Source organism: Nesoenas mayeri (genome assembly GCF_963082525.1).
Source record: "Nesoenas mayeri genome assembly, chromosome: 3".
In the NCBI taxonomy this organism is placed as follows: domain Eukaryota; kingdom Metazoa; phylum Chordata; class Aves; order Columbiformes; family Columbidae; genus Nesoenas; species Nesoenas mayeri.
The window spans coordinates 36386008-36409180 of record NC_137544.1 but is presented as its reverse complement, the minus strand read 5'-3'; the positions used below and the strand labels follow the sequence as shown (position 1 = coordinate 36409180).

The window sequence follows — 23173 nt, the reverse complement described above, 5'->3', positions numbered from 1 at the left end:
TATACTTTGCCTTGATTGCATAACTGGTTTTATTTCTTTTACTATTAGCCTGCAAATGTTGTGTTTTGCCAGTGTGTCTTGAAACTACTTCCTCTTTTGTTACCGAGTGCTCTGTACTATTTTGCATAGACACTGTGTTTATAGGTCTGCTCACTCAGTGTGTCCAGAACAAGCTTCTGTCAAGGGCAGTGATTAATGCCTGCTCCAGATTAATCAGGTTTAAACAAGATATTTGTTCTCGTTTTGTACAATTGATGGATCCAGCACCATGGATTCTTTTAGGAAAAGAGGCAGCCGTGTAGCAAGGAAAAGCTTCTAATGAGGCTGCATAATTAAGTACTAGAAAATGTGAGAAGTGGGAATGTAGGGGCAACATTTCCTTCAGGTTCAATCAAATATGCTTGTGTTTAATGTTGAATGCCAGGATATGTTTTTCAATGTCAGCATTGGAATTTATTTTCTTAAGATTGTTTGTTTTTCTGTTTTGTTTTCATGTTGGTCTAGACTTGAGTTTCTGTGAGTGACACAGATGGATAAAAGGGCGAGTAAATCCTTGTTTTGCTTTGAAAACAGTAGCAGCTTGAAATGAATTGGGTTTACTGGGAGGGGATCATGGCATTTTTTCACCTTCAAGAATTTCCTTTCAGGTAGAACTCTTGTGTGCCTGATAGCAAATTCAGCTGGTTTCATATTGGCTGGTTTCCTTAACTACCATTCAGATTTTATTTCCATAGTATTAACTTTTCTTTAATCTAGTGTTTGCTTAGATGAGTCTAGCTCTTTTGGAGAGCAGTCAAAGAAAAAGAAAAGCAAAATACCCCACTTTGTCACAGCTTTTCCCATTATTTATTTAAGTCTGATCTCTTCTATGCAGATTCTAAGGAGATACAGTTGATGCACAGGTTGTATCTTGGCCAAATCTGAGTTGTATGAATCCATCTGGTATACCAGTTTTAAATGGAATTGTTCTGCCATTAGTAGATATCTTACTTCAGTCAACTAACTTTTTCCATACTCTTTGAAGGCTGTTGCACAACTTTGCTTTCTCTGTAACTGGTTAAGTGACAGTTTTAAGTAACAAAATCAGAGCTTGAAGTAAGTTCCTGGGCTCACTGTGTCTTATTTTTCCTATTGAGTTTATGTTTTAAGAGTCTGGCTTAGATATCTGGTCCTTGATTTTATATATATATATATATATATATATTTTTTTTTTTTTTTTTTTTTCATCCTGCCTTAAACTAAAGAGACCCAAACAAAACTGTAGCAAAGTTCAGATAGGATTTTAATTTTCAGGAAGATGTACAACTTTATGACAAAGTTACGTGTGCTCTTCTATCCCTTAGCTGCTATTTCAGGTGCAGTGATAATCTTTGTCTGTGGTTCTAGTAATGAGTATGGCTACTGGTGGCTACTCTAAATGTTTAAGAATTTAAAATGGAAAAAAGACCCTGTCATGCAACAGGTGCATCATTGCTACATACTGAGCAAAACTAACAGAAAACGTATGTAAAGAAAAGAAAATTGTTGATAATATATACATTCTTTCACTACGTATTGGGTTTGCATGGCAAGGTTTTGGTGACAGGGCAGCTGCTGAGGTGGCTTCTGTGAGAGTCTGCTAGAAGCTTTCCCACTGTCTGGCAGAGCCAGTGCCAGCTGACTCTGAGATGGACCTGTCTGCTCCCCAAGGATGAGCCCATCAGTTGTGAGACCCCACCTGGAGTCCTGCATCCAGCTCTGGAGCCCGCAGCACAGGAAAGACATGGATCTGTTGGAGAGGGGCCAGAGGAGGCCACCAGGATAATCAGAGGAATGGAACATCTCTGCTGTGAGGACAGGCTGAGAGAGTTGGGGTCGTTCAGCCTGAAGAAGAGAAGGCTTTGTGGAGACCTTATGGTGGCCTTTCGGTACTTAAAAGGGGCCTATAAGAAAGATGGAGACAGACTTTTTAGAAGGGCCTGTTGCAATAGGACAAGGGGTAATGGTTTTAAACTAGGAGAGGGGAGATTCAAGTTAGACATGAGGAAGACATTTTTTATGAGGGTGCTAACAAGCTTCCCAGAGAGGTGGCAGATGCCCCATCCCTGGAAACATTCACAGCCAGGCTGGATGGGGCTCTGAGCAACCTGATCTAGTTGAAGATGTCCCTGCCCATGGCCCGGGGGTTTTGGACTAGATGAGCTTTGAATGTCCCTTCTAACCAAAACTGTTCTATGATTCTGTGATGCTGGTAGTGCCTCTGGGATAAGATATTTAAGAGGGGGAAAGAGTAAGCTGCACAACAGCAGTTGCAGCCAGAGACAGGAGTGAGAATATGGGAGAGAAACAACTCTGCAGACACCAAGGTCAGTGCAGAAGGAGGAGCAGGAGCTGCTCCAGGCACCAGAGCAGAGATTCCCCTGCAGTCCGTGGTGCAGCCCATGGTGAGATCGGCTGTCCCCCTGCAGCCTGTGGAGGTCCACGGTGGAGCAGATACCCACTGCAGCCCATGGAGGATCCCAGGCTGGAGCAGGAGGACGCCCAAAGGAGGCTGTGACCCTGTGGGAAGCCCAGGCTGGAGCAGGTTTGCTGGCAGGACCTGTGGAGAGCGCATGAATTTTCAGTGACTTCTCAGCAAGAAATAAGACTTTTACTTACAGTAGAATTCTGCAAATATGATACTTATTGTTACAGTAAAAATGGAACAAATATCTACCTGTTGGATACTAAGACTGTGCTTATAGATCGGGTCCATTCAGAGTATAAATTTTTGCATGTTGCTTTAGTTTGGTTTTAATGTAATGCCAAATTTTGAGAACAGATAGCAAGGTTGGAGGAAGCAAGCTCCCCAAACAAAGGGTTTGGGTAGGCATTGCTGTTTTCATGTATGCATGTATTGTCAGCTCTTGGACTGAGATGATAAAAGTAAGTTGTAATCTGCAGAAGGGAAAATGATCGATAGGTATGCAATATATGCTATGATTGCACACAACTGAAAGACTTACAGGTCATAGACTGTGGTAATAGAAAGCCTGAATTACCGATGACAATGGAAAGTATTCATCTCATGCATTTAGTCTGAAGTGGTTGTTTACATTACTTTGTAGGCCAAAAAAGAGAAAGAAGCACCTGCTAGAGTCCCACTCAGTCTTTCTCCATAGTCTGTGGAGGGTGCCCAGAGGACTAATTTTGAGTAGTCATGTAACTTTTAGACTCAGTGACACAGTATGCTGCCCACGAGTAATCCGATAATCTATGTGACTGGTGTCAGCACGTTTCAGTGCCCTCAGCTCTCAGGTCAGATCTTTGCAGTTCATCAGACCAGCCAGTCTCCCTGTCACCACATGGATGCAGTAGGGAGAATCCTCTCAAGCTGATGATGCTGGTGCTGTTGTAGGTGAGGAAGGAGCTGTTCAGTGCAGTCATTTCTCAGCTTGAGGACCATATGGGTAGTAGCATCTGTGGGTCAAGAAGAAGCATCTACCCAGGCTGAAACTGGGAGGGAAGGAAAACAGATGTCAGGCATCTGTGTGTCAGCAACTGCAAGCCAAGGAGGCACTTAGTAGTTTGGTCATCAGAGGAAGGATTCACTTCTTTTTGAGTTGCCATAATTAGGAAGATGCTTAAAAATACAGTTTTAAGATATGCTGATCTGTGTGGGAAACTTTTATTTATTTATTTATTTTAATTGTCCACTAAACAAACTTCAAGTCTGCTCCTTTTTGCAGCAGTTCTGCAGAAACGTGCCTTCTGCCATTTCTTTCTGCTTGCATCCTTTTGCCTTGCATTTTCTTAGGCTGTTTCTTCAGATTTCATTTATACCATTTAGTGCTAGAGGTGAAGACCATAGTATTGAGGTAGGCATCTGCTTTCCTCTAAGCAACTCTGTGTTATAGTATTTAAAATAATAATTTATGTTAATTATTTATCATGCTAGTTAAGAGAAGTTTGTTGCATAGTCCTACTAGAAGCCCAGAATACAGTAGTTGGTAATCTGTTTAGTCTCTGAAAGGCAACAACAAAATCTGTTAAGCATATCAGGTTTACCAAATCCCCTCAGGATTTCAGGGCTTACTAACCTGTATTTGGTGAAGTACTTATGTTAGACAGATGGAATTTTTGGCAGTCACTGAAATTCCTCTTCTACCTACATGGAAATCATGACTGACTCTCAAAAAATATCTTTTTTTCCATATGACTGACTCTCAAAAAATATTTTGCAAATGTAAATATTGCGTATTGGAGACTGCACACTTGGATACTGTTCTTTATTTGTAAGATTATTACAGCTTTTATCTGATATTTTATTTGGAATCATTCTGGTTAGCAATATATTTAATGTCAGCTGATATTACGCTCATCTAAATTCCCTTCATAAACAGAGACTCCATGTTACTTATTCCACTGCTAGCATCACAAGCATCCTTGATTAGAGTTATACCAGTACTGACTCACAGCATCTACTTTACAAGTGAATTAATTTCTGAAGTAGAATTTCACATATCGTCTAGTAAAACTTAGTGACATCTGAATTTTTAAAAAAATCACTATCATGCATTAAACTTTTAATTCATGTGGCTATTAAAATTATATATCTAAACATACAGCTGCACATTGATACATCTGTAGAAGACAGACAATATTGACAAAGGCAGTAATTAACAAGATTAATTGTGTTACCATGATTCATCCAGCTCTAAAGTGGCCTACAACTAGTGTTTTTAATCTATAGTACAGGTAAACTGTGTTGAAAATTGACATCTATCATAAGAACACACTCAACGAGTTTGAAAGCAGTGTAGTAAACTGCTGTTATCTTTTTCCAGAATGGTTTCCATAGCCAGAGCTCATCCTAAGTGTTTATAAAGGCATATTTGAGGGTCACTACATTTCCAGGGACCTGGGGACCTATGGAGCACCCTCACACCAGCTCATGTGCGATCAACTGCATGATTGTTACTTACAAGAGAAGTGGTGGATAGGATAGGATAGGATAGGATAGGATAGGATAGGATAGGATAGGATAGGAATCTCTGCAGATCTTACTCTAACACAACTACCCCTGAGCATCTTAATTATTTCAGCTGCAGGTGCTGTAAGAATGCCTACAGGTCTGGCTTTGGGATGTAGGCTATTGGGGTTCCTGTCCTTTTATGTGTTATGCCTTGTAAATTATTTTATGGCTTTAAAATTCCATTAAATCTGCTTTTAAGGCAACCAGCTCTGGTTAAAGCATACAAATCCAGCCCTTGCAATGTTTTGGTTGCTTTGAGTTTAAAAATTCCTGTAATAATATGAAGGGTTCAGAGTAACATGATTTTTAATGGGATGCATGGTTTGAGGAGTCAGAAGACGATCAGAGTTTGATGTAGTGGCCCACAAATAGTGAGATACAGAGTGTTATGCCTGGCCTTTATCTGCTCTTGTGTCTCCTGTGCAGTTGGTTTATAGTCGATCTCATTGCTGTAATGAGCTCTGCCATGTTGATTTCTCCAATACCTTCAATCATCCCAGGTGGCAGTAGGTGCTTATGTGTGCAAATCTGGTCTGTAGTCAATATAGCCATTGGAGACTGGGGAGCAATTTGGATTGCTAACTGCAAGATATCTGTTCTAGGGGGAGCTGGATCCTTCTTTAGGCTTTATTTTAATCAGTATTATGTATCCTATAATTATAATGGGAGGATAGGTACCTAGATTGCATGCAAACACCTAAATTTAGTGTCTAATTGGAGTCAGTCCCATCCTACATTATACCACAGCATGCAATACATTTTTACATATTATCCTGGTGACTTGTTTTACTGCTCAGCTTGTTATTGTCTGCTGTTTGAATACAGCTGTCACAAAATTAAGGTGGAGAGAGTATGCAATGCAGAGAGATTTTACTTTGTGTATGTGTAATAAATATATGCAAGAAGTTTCTTAGAATAGGTTTGCTTGCTTACTTTCAGATAATTGTTTACAGTAGGTTAAAGGGCGATTGCTAAAATAAGGCTGCTGTGATGTGTCATTCCTAATGTGCTGATCTGAATCATGCTTGTATGCAGTCACCGTATCAGCTCACTGCAAGGCTGCCAAGCTGCCCACACGTTCCCCTGATGAATTTGCCAAGAGAAGTCTGATCTCCTTCTGGCCATCTGCATTTGTTTTGAGTCATAAGTCCCTGGGTGTGTTTATTAGCTACTGAATTTATTTGTGCTTTATTTGTTGGAAGCTGACTTTGACTTTTGTTTCAGTTTCCCCTGTTGACATGACTTTTTAAGTTTTCATTTGAAAATCCTGTGGACTTAGAATTAGGTTGTGAATATACTCCAGATCTCTCAGCTTTCTCAAGAACTATAAAAAATTGTGCGTGTAGCACGCTGCAGCAGATCTATCATGACTCTAGAAAAACAACTTTGAAATTTTAAATGTCAAATGTCAGAATATAGTTCTCCAACTTAAATAGTTGTTAAAAGGCTGTGTTTAAAAAATGTGCACAAAACAAAACCTGTGCCTTTTTGATGTTTTATAGCTGAAACTAAGACAGTTCCTCCTTTTCTCTTATGGTCAGCGCTGTGCCCATTAACTAGAGTGTATTTTTTTTAATTTACCTTCAGCTTACCTGGCAGTCTCACAAGTCCTGATGCATGCCTGTGCACAAGGGCTTATCAAAAAGCTCTTTATCTAAACTGCGTTCTGCTGTTCACACTTCGCCAATGGTCCTTTTCTGGCTTTCTCCTTCCTCGTCCCAGCCAGGGCAGTTGCCTATATGTGTCTGGCTTGTCAAACTCCATTGTAGGCACCTCACAGCAGGTTTCACAACTGTTTTAGGGGTTCTCAGCTACAAGCCAAGGTACCCGTGTGCTGGGGACTGGGTGAGGACAACAAAACCCAGTTCCTCTGCCAAAGTTGTTAATGGGTTGTTAATCACTGGATTTTATACTGATTTTTTTAAATGTAATCCAAAATGCATAATCCAGAGCTATCTAGTGTGCCTCATTAGATGCCTGGCTAGGGGTCTGGGCACAGTTTTGGGGGAAAATGCTTGCACTTTTCTTTGAAAGATAGCAGTTCTGTCTCACCTTAGATAATGTTTGCATTACAAATGGTTACCAGTCTGCTTTGCTTCTGAAAAGTCATTGAGCTTTTTCCTGTGTGTGTTGCCAGAGGGTTGCAGCAGAGATTTTGTATTTTCATGTTCAGTTTTTGTCTCTTAATACTACACATCCTCAAACTGTCATAATTTTCTGCTGGTAATCATATCCTTTCGTCTTATCAACTTTAATTCTGTTTGTCATCATTCTCACTTGTCTTCATGAGAATAATTTAAAAGGATTTTTTTTTTCTTTAAAATGTTTATCATCCTGATTTTTTTTCAATTCAAAATTGGGTTCTGCTCTTTAAGCCTTTCTTCTGTATATATATTTTTTAGAACAAATCATGCCTAAGAAGAAACTTGGCGCTCTAAATCAATGTAAACTGGCAGTTTGCAGGGCTAATTTTTCCTCAGGTCCAACAGAAGACCCCTGATGACAGAAAACTGTGTGTGAATTTGCACCGTTAAAATAATTACTCCCTCTTCTTACATACAGGGGTGCTTTGTGTGACTAGTCTGGCCTAAAGTGCTGGTTGCATAAAAGATGTTCATCCAGGTATCTGCATTGGTTGTGCTTGTAATATTTTTTTGGCAGTCATGACAAGAATGGGTAGAGAAACCAGCACTAACGTCTTTAGCCATAAGTAGTGTTCCAGCCCCAGTGCCTCGTCGTGACCCACATTTGTTTTCAGCAGAATGAGTTTATTATGCAGCATGTGCTCAGATTAGTTATTTTAACTATTTCCTGGGGTATTATGCCTTGAAATGAGTGTTGGACATGGAGTATTTAAAGTATTTATCTGGTTTCTCTGAAGTCGTGTTTGGATAATAAAAATGCAAAATGAAGGGCAAATGCTTGTAAAGCTTTATTTTTGCCTGTTTTTAAGGTGACTTTATAAAAATACTAATGATATAAAATATCTGAAAGGATTTTGCAATCAATAAGCTCTTAAATGTACCTTAAAACACTTGAAAATTCATGTGTGTCATATTTTTTGATATTCTGATCTCGAAGTGACTTATGATATTTTAAGTACCTGAAACTGTTGTCATGTATCTTATATTTTGCAGGACTATACATACATTTTGCTGCTTCCTCAGTGTAAGAAGTTTTCCTTAAAATAAAGCAAAAGAAAATTTTTTTATTGATTTTTTTTTTTTTTTTTTTGACTTGGATTCTTCCTTAACAGTACTAGAAGTAGTATGACAAGCCAAAATTACTGAAGGCAAAAGCTTGACCAGCTAAAGATTTGCTTGGAAACAGATTGGATGCCAAAGATCGTGTTTTCCTGAGGACTGTGTCTAGTCCTGCAGCTGAATTTCTGGAGACAATCATGTGCATGAAGTGGTGTGAGCAGTGTGGGATGGTGTGTGACTGGCGACTAATAGTAATGCCACTGATTATTCATGTGGGACATCTTGGGGGAAAAAGACTCTTCTCCGGTAACTGGAGAATGGGTTTGGTCGTTCAGCCAAAAGGATTCATCTTGTTTGCATTTCCTTTTTTTTTTTTTTGAGAATTTCAGGATTCTGTAAGTCCATTTCTTCACAAAATTGTTTCAGGTCTTGAGCAGACTTGCATTGCCCTGACATTTTCTTGGAGCTTTGTCTGGCAGAGCTTCCCAGCCCCTGCTACTGTGCTGAGGGTTACCCAGAGCTGCGGGGGGAGGCTGCGAGGGATGGTGCGGAGCCAGCTGTCCTCCTTCTGGCCACTGCAGCAGATGTTGTGCGTATCTGGGTCCCTCAGGTTTGGGTGGCTCTTGCAACGTCTTGTTGAAAGGGGTCCACGGCACTTTTGTGATCTAGATATATAGAGTGAGATTTTCAATGGAGAGTGATTTTACTTTTTGATTGACTCTGAGACAATGAGGAACCTACTTGTCTGTTGTCACCAAAATACTTCAGAAACTGTGATTTTTATTTTTTTTTTCCTCTAGTAGTATCTTAGATCAGCAATCCAGAGATAATTTGTGTGTGAATGTGTGTGTAATAGATGGTACTTGTAGGTGTACTTTCCTGCTACATCTTTTTACCTTCCTCTTCATGTCTTCCTTCCTGTACAGATCCATTCTGCTCAAATATACATGCAAGTACTCGAGTTTGGATGTAGGTGTTGATGGTTGTCTTCTGAGTTCCAGGGATGGCCTGAAGTCTTACAGGGCTTGGTCTTCTCTTAGCAGGGTCTGAGAACCTTGGATATGCACATGGTTTCCTTTTCTAAGCCAGCATCCTTCTGCATGCTGTCAAGCTAATAGCTTTGTGACATACCTGCGGTGAGGCTGATAGAAGGAAAGAAGCTGTTTCTAAGCAGGGAGGGGTTTCTAAAAATTGAAATTTTGACCTATTACAGCAAAAGAGGGTGAAGTCTTGAAAGAAACTGGAGGAGGATTCCTGCAATTAATACTATTTGGAGATGGTTCTGGCTACCCTTTAGTGAAGCTGAATCTCATTAGCGCATAGACAGCATACACACATTACTTTGGAGCACTCTCTTTTTCTTGAGAAGTTTACACAAATTTTGCAATTAGATGAGCTTCAGATATGCTGTCTGAACAAAAAGTTTGTCACTGCAATCTAGCTTGCGTTAAGAGAGAAGACTTGTCTCTTTGCTGGCTGGGGTCAGGGCTGACACAGCTCTTGAAATATTTTGAATGTGCTCTCTGTCTTTTCATGCACTGCTTGAGAATTCAGTCACACGCCAGCACAGAATGCTACCTGATACAAGTCAATGTTGCGCTGTTTATTCTGGATTTTGTCTTTTCAGTGCTGCAATTGAACAAGAGAACTGATGTATATGTAGTTGCACTAAAACAACCTTGTGATTGAGAGGTTTGAGGGGAAAGGATAGAGGTGGGACAAAGGACATGTTCTGGTTAAGAGCTGCGCTGACAAATCAACAGAGATTAAATAATGAGAGAATATGCAGTATGAGAGCAATATGCAGTAATATAAATCCCTGCTACAAGTACAAAACTTCACATCATTACAAATGGAGAGATGAATTCAAAATTAAATGTATTTGCAATGAACTAAGCTAGAAAATGAAAAAACAGACGCAGAGAGCATTCTGTACAGTTGAGAATAGGAGTGGGCTGTTGTGACAAAGGAGCAATAGAGAAAAGAAAAAAAACCACAACATAAAAAGCCAGTTCCGTGAAAAGGTTTGCGAGAAAGGAAGATAATGAGGTAGCTGAAGAACAATTTAGTTTTGCTAAAACCAGAGCATATAGAGAAGCATATGAAACATAACCCTTGAAGAACCTGGGAAGCTTAATAATGACTATACTTTAATCTCTGTGATGTATATGTTGTCTTTTTAAGGCATAAACCAGTGAATAAATCAACACAAATTAGGCAAAGCTTAATACTTAGAGCTGTGGTCGCTTCCCCGAGTGTTGTTTGTAGATTGCCGCACTGAGGTTCTTCCTGGACAATTTATTTGTAATACAGACTGCAAAAGAAAAATGTCCTCATCTTTTATTGTAGATGGGGTGCACTTTAGCTGATAGAAGCCTGTCCCATCCAGGTGTGCACAAAATGCTCTCTCAGGAGAGCACGTAAACCAAGCTGGACCTAGAGCTCTCTCTGCTGGATGGATGGAAAACAACACTTCAAAGAGGACAAAATAAGAATTCTGATCTAGAAAAGAAAATCTGAGAAGCTAGTGCAAGAAATCTAGACATAAACCATAAAACTTACGTAGTGAAGCTCCTTCTGTTATAAGAAGATGAAATAACATACATTTATTGCATAAAACGGCCTCTCTGATTAAATCATTAGGCAATATATTTTAATGATAATCATTTTCTTTGAGCGTATGTGGTATCTGAGGGGAAAAAAGGAACCAAAATTCCATCTTAGAAATTTAAAAAATTCATGATGTCTGTGCCAAAGAACAGTATGCAAGTAAAGAATTTTAAAACCATGTATAGCATAGTAGGTGTAACCTGTGCTGTATTTTTGTAGTACTGCCCAGGAGAAATAACACTTGCTGTAGGACCTGTAGCAATATGTGGAAAATATACTATTCCAAGACAAAATACTTTTTTAAACAAGGCACTTGGAATGATGTTTCAACTTTGCATATGTCTGTTTTAAAATAAAATGTACTTTCCAGTAAGAGGGGAAACCCTACCACAGTGATTAAGTCCATCTCTTATTCCTAAAGCGAAGGCAAAGACGGGCCTTTTGAAATGTTTTTTTTTCAGAAAATTTCACTGATAGAAACAAGGGAGAGTTGCAGAGAATAACTGGATTGCCAGTTTATTGCCAGCACTGAGAGATCCACTAAAGCTCTACAGCTCCCTAAAGCCCAACCCTTTGCAACTGGTGCTGAAGCGTGTGCATGTGAGCACACATGCACAGTTATGATGTATTTGTTTTAAAGCCAAAAAAAAGCCTACTGGAGATAAGAGGGCTCAACTTTGAATAAACTCCTGAGGAGCATTGACTTTCCCTTTCTTCGTTGGTCTTTCAAATTGTAGTAGCAGCTGAAGACACTCATGATGGATCTCGCCACAGAAAATTCATGTAGAGCCAAGAAAAAACAAGGGTTTTGTACAATTCTGGAAACCTTTGAAATTTTGTGTGCATGGAAAACTATAGCAAAACAGTCATGAACCTTTATTAAACTTGGTTTCCCTCCATTTCTATGTGTGTGAGAAGCATGTTCTGGAAATGTTCGATGTTCTGTAAAGTGTTCATTATGTAATTTTCCTTTTTTGGGGGTCTTCATTTCATTTAAGGGTAACAATTTGATCAATGGCATTTTAGAACAGGTAGTGTGGCAGGGTTGCCTCAGAGGTTGGTTTTGTTTTGTTTTTTCATTCAACAATGACATAACCACTCAAATTATTTAGATGAAAAATGGTATAAGAGGTGTAGAGTAGAAAGAGATAGGAAGATTTATATTATGCTTTTGTTCTGTGAGCATAAGTAAATATTTCTGAAATAAGTAAATATTTCTGAAAAAAAATAAAATAAGTCTGTTCATGTAATGAAACTACCTGGTATGAATTTATCACATTGTATCACTCACTAGGTGCTGTGTGAAAGGCAGTACTGGCATTCTGGCATTGTGTAATGTTTCTGTATGATGTTTGAGGTTTTTTGTCTCGAAAAGGCAGGAGCAGTGCAAATGTACACTGAAAGATGCCTCTTGTATTTGTGCTCTTGCTTTACCTGCTTTTTCCCATCATTTGTTGACCCAGCTAATTCTAGTGGTAGCAGAACAAAGAAATTTTTAAAGTATATTTATAGAGGTAGATTTGAAGGTATCTTAGTAGCATTTGTTTTCCACAGGAGAGTAAGTGCAGAAACACTGCACTGCTATTTCTTTTCTTTCATATCTTCTAAGGTGTTTTCTCAAATATTTTTCTCATAAGAAACAATTTTGATTATCATTGTACAATAGGTGTGGAATATTAGGCAACTGCCTAATGGCTTGTTTATACACAGGTATAAGCACACACACGTATATAACCTCTATCTAACCTCAATCCGTGGCCCCGTTCTTGCTCCAAAGGCAACCTCTTTCTTACAGCTGCTTGGGTGATTTCTGAAGATGTTTTCGACAGACTTCATTAAAAAAGAAATAATTGTCAGTGACTGCCAATCCGCAAGCTGGATTTTAGTGTTAAGCGTTTTGTGACTGTCCACATATCATACTAAATACTTTAAAATGTCTTTTCTGGAGGCAATGAGGAAATCCAGTAAGTCTGTACAGACTTTTCTCACTGTAACTGAATGTGAATTTGAAAACCAAAGTAAGTTTGCACTGAGCTCACTATGGCCATGTTTCTATTGACTCAATTCACTAGGTACTGGACCACGCTCTTTGACTATAAAATAATAGCAATGACTTTATTGTACCACATAGTTCTGTTAAAAATTCATACACGAACATCTGAGATAACCAAGATCTTGAAAAATTTCCAGATATTAAAAGCATAATGTTTACACTGAAAATGAATGCTGTGTATGCTTTGTGTTTGAAAGACAGCTGAGGAAATGGGTGTTTGAGAATATACTGCTGCTCTCTTCTGCAGGTATAACTTAATAATTTTGCAGGTAATAGTCTCGCAGTGTCGGAAAACCTTAAGCTGTTGTGTCCTGGGATGGAGTTACTGTACTGCGCAGGCCTGCTGTCCTGTGACTCAATGAAACTTTTTCTGGAATCATTGCATAATTATTAGTTCTGTTTAATATTCAATGGTTTTTCTCATGCTGGCTTCACCTGTGCTATGTTTTGCTGCAGAGTTTTTTTTAAAGGAAATATCTCTCAGATATCTCTCTCTCATATATATATATATATAAATATATAAAAATAAGTATATATATAATTTTTCTTTTTTTTTTTTTTTTTTTCCAGGGCATGGCTTTCACCTTGGAGGAGAGGCAACAGTTGAATATTCATGGATTATTGCCCCCATGCTTTCTTGGTCAAGATGCCCAGGTTTATTCTATTCTTAAGAATTTTGAAAGGCTGACATCTGACCTAGACAGGTAAAGTATGGCAGTGTAACTTTATGCTAGTTACCAAACCAGAGTCCCCCCATTTATTTTTTTTTAATTATAGTACAGATGAAATTTTGTGGGTTGGTTTTTTTTTTTTATTTTTTTGAACTGAGGTGGTCGATGATTGGGAATCAAAAGGCTAAAGATACAGTTTTGCTGGAATGCTTTCTTAAGAAAATCATCTCCTAATTTTAAATGGTAATATTCCAGTGCTGTTCACATGAACTTATTATTTCAATAAGCAAAGGATACAAAGATCAGCAGAAGCAAATGAACTCATTTCAAACTAAAAAGTCAGTCTTTACGTGCAAATAGATACATGTACATTAAAACAAATATCTAAAATGTATAAACTATTATAAAATTATTATGTAATAGAATGTTGTTTGTTTATTTAAAGAAAAAAGCTTGAGAGGGCTTTAAACATTTATGAATACTGTGTTTGTTTTCTTTTTTCCTGAGTGTTTTGTAGGTCCTAGAACAAAACAATATTCCTTTATTTTCTCCCCTGTTCCTTACTTTTCTCTGTTGTGTATTGTCTTTTTATCTATGTGTAACAAGTGGCTTTTAGATACCTGTCTGTTGGTGGCAAGGCTTTTTTATAATTTAAAGTTGCCACAACCTGTGTTTTTTACGGAGGCAGAGTAGGACGAGCACGGCCTTACAAGCAGGTGAAGAGCTCATGCCGGTGGTATCTTTTCTTGGTTAACTATCATCCAGTGCTCCCAGGGACTGCAATATCCCATAGTAGTAGTTTCCCAGGCTTGAAAGTTCTAGGCTGAGTCCTTGCATGTAGCAGAGCATAGAATTTTATGAAAAACACCTGCTTCTACCACTGACATTATCATAGGCAAGAACCTTCTGTGTCCTTCTGTCCCCAGCTACTCCTTAACTCTGCTGTGAAGTTGTCCCTTTGTAATACAGCTCATTGTTTCATAAGTTTCATGACATTTAAGACTTTAAGGCTGTTTCAATTGTTTGTTTCTACTTGAATTGCTGGAATTTCTATTCACCTGCAACTTAAATGCGGGAAGAAAAGGCCTTTTATACTATTGTTATATATGTTTCTTAACTAGCAAAGAACTTTCACTCCTACTTCAGGTCATAGGATAAAAACACTTGTGTTTCTCCAGACATCACGGATTGAAAGTTACAGGTCTGGCTATGTGAAATTCAATAGGAAATTAACAGTATTTCTAAATCTTAATTCTTTATTCTTTTAGCTAAAAGTTTTGGATATTTAAATAGCCTTATGCCAAAATGAGAATTTTCTGCTGGAAAGGAAAGAAAAGTTCTATCAGTTTTAGGTAACAGAGTAATAAAAGTTTGAATGCTGTGCCTTTTGAACCACAATAAAACACAGTATACTGAAGTTTTGATCTCAGTGGGAATCATGAAATAGAAATGACTGCCTCCCAGTATTGTGGGAATACTTTGCAGAAAATTTGCTTTTCTGTGTTAAAGAGACTTAAAGAAAAGTCTGTCTGTCTTGGAGATGGGGAGGAAAATCACTTTTTTAAACTTAATCCATATATGGATTAAGTACACTTAATCTATATATGATATACACAATTAATATACAATTATAAATAAATATATTTGCAAATAAAAGTATAAAAAAGACTTTACAGAAGCCATTTGCTTCAGAGATTTTTTTTTCAAATCTCTCCCTGTTAAGCTTAATGTCTGCATGTAATTAATTTTAAAACAGCAATATAATTTTTCCCATCTACGAGTCTTTTTTTGCATTTTCTCTTTTCCAAATAAATACTTGGGTAAGGAAGAAATTTGTTTCCTGCTTCTGTGACCAGACATTCTTAAAACAGAAGTGCAAACATGACAATATTACATCCATGTGTCTTGAGCATTAGACTGTAGCTTGCCATTTTATGCCATAAAGCCCGTTTTTAGTATAAAGCTTTTTTTAGTATAAAAGCTATATTGTACTATGCAGTACTGAAGTACAAGTTTCTTGTTGTTAAATAGGGTTTTAGTGAGGTACTTCAGCTGAGGAAACCTAGTAAGTCTTTGGTTCATAGAAATAACTTGAAACTATTAGAAGTTAGAGTTTTTTTCTCACTAATTTGGTCACTAATCAAAATAATTCAATTAAGATTGTAGTACTTAACATAAGAAAAAAAAATTAAAGCTGCGTTTATTTCCCAGTCTTATTCTGTGACATGAGGCCATGGCAGTTTCTGAAGCATAATTTTTGATGCAGGTGTTTGTATCTTTTCCTTCCCCTTACAGTCTGAATAAAAAATGTGTCTCCATTTATAATGCTGGTTAAACTCCATTGGAATATTCATCCTTGGGGGTATTCAAGACCTGACTGAACGTGTTCCTGGGCAGCCTGCTCTGGCCGGCACTGCTTGGAGCAGGGGGTTGGATGAGGTGACCTCCAGGGGTCTCATCCACCCTCCGCTGGTCTGCGATCTTATAACACAGGTCCAGAGCAGTGAAGAAATAAGCTTTCAGGGGTAATCTTGGATCAATGCAAATCTGTGTACATTAAATCAGGTTGGCCCTTGAGCACTAAAAATCACGTAAATCCACAAGTCCCCCTCCAAATGAAATTCTTTAAGAAACCATATTTTTATTCTTTGTGGACACCCAACAGGTCTAAATTGGTTGTTCACGTCATGCTATGCCTTGATTAACAATATTTTGCTCTTATATTAGTGGGGCATTATATTGCTTGGTGTTTTCTCTAGTTTTTAGCAAAATAAACTTATTTGTGTGTTATATGTGTAGGTTTACGTTTAAGACCACTGGTTGAAAGACTTGGTAACATTTGCATGCAGAGCCACTAGTCTTCATTTGAAGACTATCAGTGGTGACATCTTGGCTCCTTTGCAGCTATAAAATGCTTGTCTGGATTGAGTGTGCGAAAACTTGCACATACAAAATGTGATTTGCAGCTGTGTTTATATATAAAAGTGTCTGAAAATTTTATTGGAGTATGTCAATAGAGATGCTGCTCTTAGAACATGTGCGTTACATGTGTGTCAGCTCAGAAGTATTTTTTGAATTAAAAAAAATACTGTCCTTCAAGGCAATATGTGAATTTTGGTCTCCTGTACTTGTATTGAAGCATTTTAAAGTGAAAAGTGACTGTGATTCTGCTGCAGATACTTGTTGAATACCTTTGCTGATGGAGAATGCCAGAAGACATTGACTATTTTAATTGAAACTGGAGAAGAAAAAATCTCAGTGGTCCCTGTACAGGCAAGTGCTCAAGGAGAACCTTGTGTAAGAGCACGCAGCTATTGCCTTCTGCTGAATGTAAATGTACAAATTCTAGAAATAAAACATTTTTTCCAGTATGCAACTGGCATAGCCTTTGCTCCCACAGGAGCTCCTGACTTGCAGCCTGGAATTGCTGTGCTCTGAAATACATACAAGAGTTCACACACAAAATGAATGTGAAACAGCAGCAAATATATTGCCTGGTATGCTTGGCAAAAAGGAGGCCAATAACAGGAAATAATTCTATTCCTCTAACTTAATGTGGAAAAGCTGCAATGGGTTCTGCAAGTAATTTGATCTTTGTTTTTTCCCCCCCTGTATGCTCCTAATGGTCTTTCTTCTTGCTCTGCATTGACACTGAAACCCTTGCCCTTGACACAAACACATCTTCTGTCTGGGCCTTTCTTTCTCCAAAGAGTCACACTGGTAAAATGTTTTAGTGAATGAGTGAACATTAGGAGAGGTGCTATCACATCACTTTTCCTGAGAACACTGTGTTATTTTGTTGAAGTTCACTGTTTTATACCATTTCTATATAGAATTTCCATATAGACACTGATGATGCAAAGGAATGGAGCTAAGTAACTAACACAGGTTAAAAATAAGTGTTTCCTCTCACTTTCCTTTATTCATGCCAGTGATAGTAGGGCCAGTTATCCTAAGAAATTATCAGTAATTTTCTGGTAGTTATACCAGTTTCCTGTTGGATTTTGGATGATCTTTGTTTCATATCCTTTTGTGGCTACTGTATGTAATTCTTTTTGTAATGGCAGACTGGCATGGAGAAGTAAAGGCGAGGGGAAGAGTGCCATACTGAAATTTGAATGCTTGGCTATCCCCTCTGGCTTATTTTCCTGTCCTTGATTTTCCTTCTCTGAAACTCTTCCCTGGAATCTTCATTCAAGACTCCTTGTCTGAGGACAGCTAATATTTTTCTCCCTTTTTATAGCACAAATGATTGTTCTCAGTGGTTTATTGCTTGTTTTCACTATGTTTTCAATTAAATGTGGGCTTCAGTAAAAGATTCCATGAAATACTGCATTTTAAATGTATCTTTTTTTAAAACACAATGCTGAAAACTGCTTCATGCTTTTAGCTCTATAAATTACTTGGGTATTGCTAAAGGATGCATACTTGTTGTCTAATGCATTATAACCAACACCACACCAAGGATGAAACTGTTTAGGTTTTCTGCTTAAGAAAAAATTTTTGAGAAAGTTGGAACTTCTAGGCAAACTTTGAATGAGTTACTATGCTGAGAGAGATATTTTATACCTGTCACTGAAAATTAGCGTTCTCATCAAAATTGCACTTCTCTAGAAACATTTTTCACTTTACAATAATGCTTCTTATGCTGATTTATATATGGCCCAGTATGTAATATTTGAAAATATGGTACGTAATGTGCAGTTACTGTCTTTGCAATTTCTTCAGCATATCCTGAATACAAAAGTGGCATGATACATGCAAATAAGAAAGTAACCCCCTAATTTAATGCTATAGCACAGTAAAACCAAAATGGAGAGTTTTTACAGTTTTTTTCATTTGAAGCCCTTGAGGAGACCATTCGCTAAACTTTTAGTTTCGTTTGTAAAATATTTCTTTACCCTGTTTAAAATCCAGGCTTGATCTGAGTAATAAGAAAAGATAATGAAAAGGTATTTTAAAGTCTTGAGGGGCCACCTCTCATTTTAAATTGAAGTTATAAAAAGAAAAAAGAATATAGTAGCAACTGCTTCTGAACATGGTGATGTGGTTGCATGAATGCTTGCTGTTTCCAGTATAGTGCAGGCCAGAGGACACATGATACTCTCTAACATCACTTTACAGGTCCTCTGGAAACAAAATTAATGTCTTCTAATGTATTCAAAACTATATGTGAATGAGCTTGTATGGTCAAGGTAAATGTTGGGATAATCATCCTCAGGAGAAAGCTTTTAATAAAGAAAATGCTGCAAGAATTCAAGGCTATTGAAAGATACGCTATATCATAATGAAATACTGGTTGGTAGGGAAATGTAATAATATGAAATAAAATTGTTATGTTTGTATATTTGTAGCTGAGAGCTACAAGTGCAGGATGTAATTTAACCTTGGAGAACATTCAAAACTAATGTGTAGGATGGAAGGTGGTTCAGGATGTCTTGTGTTGGTATTTGGAGTTCACCTTCAGCTCTTTGGTTTCTTTATCTTTTTAGGGTCTGAAGAATATGTAGTCTCACAAGGGGAGGGATGCTGGTTTGCCCCATTTCTGTCACCTCATTACAGTCACCAGCTGCCAAACTGGCTGCACTGGTCTTGCTTTTAGGGCTTGTTAAAGGTTTATATAACAAATCAGGAAAGAAATGCTCTTCTGATATACAGGGATATACAAAGCGAGGCTTGAACAAAACAAATGCAGATCTACTAAACTGATCTTTGGTAGGTAGTTACCTGACTATATTTGTGTCTTCCTGAAGTATGAATTAGATTTTATTGGTGCATGTGATACATGAATATGCTGAAGGAAAGTTCATGTGAATAGTATTTAAGAACACAAACCTCCAGGCTTTTGGAATGAATGTGTTGTATATGATTCTTCAACACTTTTGTAATAGAATTACGGATATGTTAAAATTTTTGAATATAAGTATTTAGTAATACATTGTAAATAAATAAAACCCTACAAAAATGGTGTACATAGATTAGGCTCAAGTTTTTATATAAACCTATTGGTATAAAAGGCAACTTTTTAAATTAATATTTAACATTACTAAAACTAGTGAACAAAGAGGTGAGGTTTAGAATAATAAAATTCCTAAATATGAAGTGTTCCCAAACTGACCAGAGTCATACCTGTGTGAACTAGAATAACCTAAAGTAACTCATAGACGTATATAATCTTTCATACTCATCACTGAAATTTGGCTTTGTGGTTGGGATCTTGAAGCAGTGGTGTATTTATTCTATAATAGTGTAATAGTAGTCAAAAGTAGGACAGGCTATAAGCATGAACTTTTTCACTCTCGTTTATCTTTTTCCTTTTTTTTTTCCCTGTTGGTTTTCTTTTTAAATAAATATAAAACTTCTTCAAATGCAATCAAAAATTGATTTCCATTAGGAGATAAAACATTGTAGATTTCTTTACAAACACAGACTTCAGCATATGCCTGTGCTTAGTTTTTGAAAGCTTTTTCCTGCAGTATTCAAGTGAAGCATTTATTTGAAGTATTAGTCTGGAATTAGGAGAAATTTCTGTTCAGGCAAGAGTAGAAAAAGCTAACCTTTTTAGTGTGAATATTTAGGCAAGAGAGTATAAGTTCTATTTAATGGTAGTCTCATTTCAAATGGAACTGATATGTACAGATTAGGTTCTGACAGACAAAATATTCAACTGCAGCATGGTGTTTTATACATGAGAGGGATTGGCTTCCCAAGTACGTCAACCTTGTGATGGTTTCAACTTGTCTCTGTCTTACCCGGTTTGTTATCCTTTGTGTCTGAAATGTTGGTGCTATTAAAACAGGAGGAATTTAAATACTCTAGACAAGAAAGAGGCTGTTGTACAACAAACATAACTTTCATTAATTGTCTAAACAAATTTATTTCTAAATTTTCTTTGTACATTCACTTGATGTCTATCTAATTATATTTAATTGTCCACAGATATATTCTACTAATGAGTCTTCAGGATCGAAATGAAAAGCTTTTCTATAAAGTGCTGACTTCTGACATTGAAAGGTTCATGCCTATTGTTTATACTCCCACCGTGGGACTGGCTTGCCAACATTATGGTTTAGCATTTCGAAGGCCAAGGTATGTAAGTTTATACTTCAAATAAAAGTAATTGTATCTTATTTTCCTCTTGGCAGATTTCTGCAGGGGTTTTCTAACACAGCTGAATGTAAGCCCAGACTGCAATAATTGAGAAAATTTACAGTATACTTTCATTCCACATTAAACAATAATTTGTATTGCATTAAGAGGCCAAATGGTTGTTTTAACTGTGTTAAAACATGGCATGGGTACATTTTCAATCTCATTAACTGAATTTGACTTTCTTGTAATACTTGCTGCACATTACAAGACTGGAAAAGAATGGATTCTTCATTTTAGATTTGTTTTAGCAACCTGAAGAGTACAGACTTTTACCTATACAAATATTATTGGTATTTTAAACATACGTACAAATACTATGTATACAATCTAGGGATGCATTATGTATGTACCTACAGACATCTTAAAAATAATCAATAATCATAGAATCATTGAATAGTTTGGGTTGGAAGAGACCTTTAAAGATCATCTAGTCCAGCCCCCCTGCAATGAGCAGGGACATCTTCAGCTAGATCAGATTGCTCAGAGCCCCATCCAGCTTGTTGTTTCATAGGTTACTAGAGTGTTTTCATTCTGTATTTGGTATCTGTATTATAGAGTGATGAGGAAGCGGTATGGAAGGACAGATGCTTCTGTTTCACTCTGCCCCTTGAACATTAGCCCAAAGAGTTTGAGATTTATGGTCGTTGCTGTTTTAAAACCTTGTGCATACCAGTGTCTTCAAGTGCAAACTGGAACAACACTTTGGAGCCTTCTGTACAATTTTCTGGCAAAGGAGAAGATAAATGAGCTGTATGTGCATAGCTCTGTTAACAGAAATAGAGTTTATAAAAATTTTTAGAGACAAAGCATTGATTTAAAATAAGAAGCTTGCAAGATTAAAGGGAAAAAATGACTGCTCACAAATTTTTTAACATGAGGTACTTGAGGGAGAAGACTTATGGCTTCAAGGTTTTGTTGTTGTTAGTGTAAAAATCATTTTGGCCTTGTGGCTGACAATGAGTCAGGACCATCTGGCCAAGTGCAGAAAACAAGAATTCCCACTTCTATACACATCAAAAGGTTTAAAAAGACCTCAAGAATTCTTACTTAAACCTGTGTATCTATCTGTGGCTTTTAGGTGCCTCCACTAGCAAAAGAAGTCAGCTCCTTTTTTCTCCTCAGTATTTACCACAATGGTGATTTTATTTGCCTTCCAGGACGTGCTAAATGTGTTTGGAAATTAAGTATTTGCCTAAGCTGGTCTCATTGCCCCTTGTTTTGATATCCATCACCTTACAGGATATTGCACAAGGCACACCTCTGCCCATGCAGGTACTTTCCAGTTTCTCCCCAGACCTGTAGAGCATCTGTGGAGAACAAAACCCTGTTAAGTTAGAGGATAGTTCAGCAGAGTGTCAGTCTACAGCTGGTTGAGACGCAGCTTCCAACAGCGACTGAACAACCCGAACAACCCCCACCAGCCCCATTTAGAGACTTTCAGACTCCTGAGCTTTCTTCAGTCTGATCAGAAGTACACTCAGAACATGGGGGAAAAAAAAATGATTTGGGGGTTAGGGACAGGGAAGGGAAACATTTCAACTTTTTACTCCCCCCCCTTTTTTTTAATTTGATAGAATTTTTTTCTACACAGGACTTAGAAAGATGATGTGTATCTTTCTCCTCTAGATATTAAGACTAAAATCCTAGTTCACGTCCCTCTCTCACTAATAAATTTATGGATCTCTGTAGTTAACTGGAAACAAATTACACTATAAACATGCAGTTAGCACAGATATACTGGGCAATGACGACTTCTGAGTTCTCTACTATTCAACTAAGTTGCTCTTCAGGGTCTCCTGTAATGAGAATTGAGTAGACTGTAAAACTTCATAAATTTAATTGAATCATGAATGTATATTGCCACAACCTTACATTTTATTTCCCTTTTAGTTTCAAGTATGATATAAAAAGAAAACTTTCAAAAGCAGGGCATAATAGCAGTAATATATACATTGTACAGGCTTTGGAATAGCGAACTGAACTTTCTCAACTCAGCAAATGACCGCAGTATAAAACTACCAGTGCATATAAATAACATTGTACTGTCTGTGCTCCCTGTGGATTTTCTTCTGTTCTTCTTTAAAAAGCTTGTTATTCTGGCACATGGATAGTGAACTTCCATTCTGATGCTATATTTAGCTATTCTGAACAGTGACAGTGATGATCCAAGTGCTCATTGAGCATCCTGATATTTGTATGTTCTTAAAAGTATGATTTGATTTACTAATGATGGAATGAAGTCTGATTTTTTTTTTCCTTCTAAAAAAGAGTTCATTTCCTTATTGAAAATGAGAAAATTCAAGGCAGATTATATTACTAATTTCGTTCCCTTATCATTTAACTTAAAAAATATTATATATAGCTTTATAGGACATTCCATAATTTGGTATTTCACACTGAGTTTTTCACTCCAGTTGAGCTGCTAATGAACAACATTAAATCATGTTTTAGCTGATATGTCTTTTGGTATTTGGTTGTTGTATTCTTTAGC

At 37.3% G+C, this 23173-nt stretch overlaps 1 protein-coding gene across 1 annotated transcript in view; it reads left to right on the top strand.

The window, feature by feature from the left end:
• ME1 (malic enzyme 1) overlaps positions 1-23173 on the top strand; it is a gene marked incomplete at both ends in the record, with an annotated part of 166500 nt that overhangs the window by 26375 nt on the left and 116952 nt on the right. Inside the window, 2 exons of the mRNA XM_080342086.1 lie at positions 13430-13563; positions 20470-20619. Coding sequence (XP_080198212.1) covers positions 13430-13563; positions 20470-20619 — 284 coding nt within the window. The remainder of the gene's footprint in view (positions 1-13429; positions 13564-20469; positions 20620-23173) is intronic.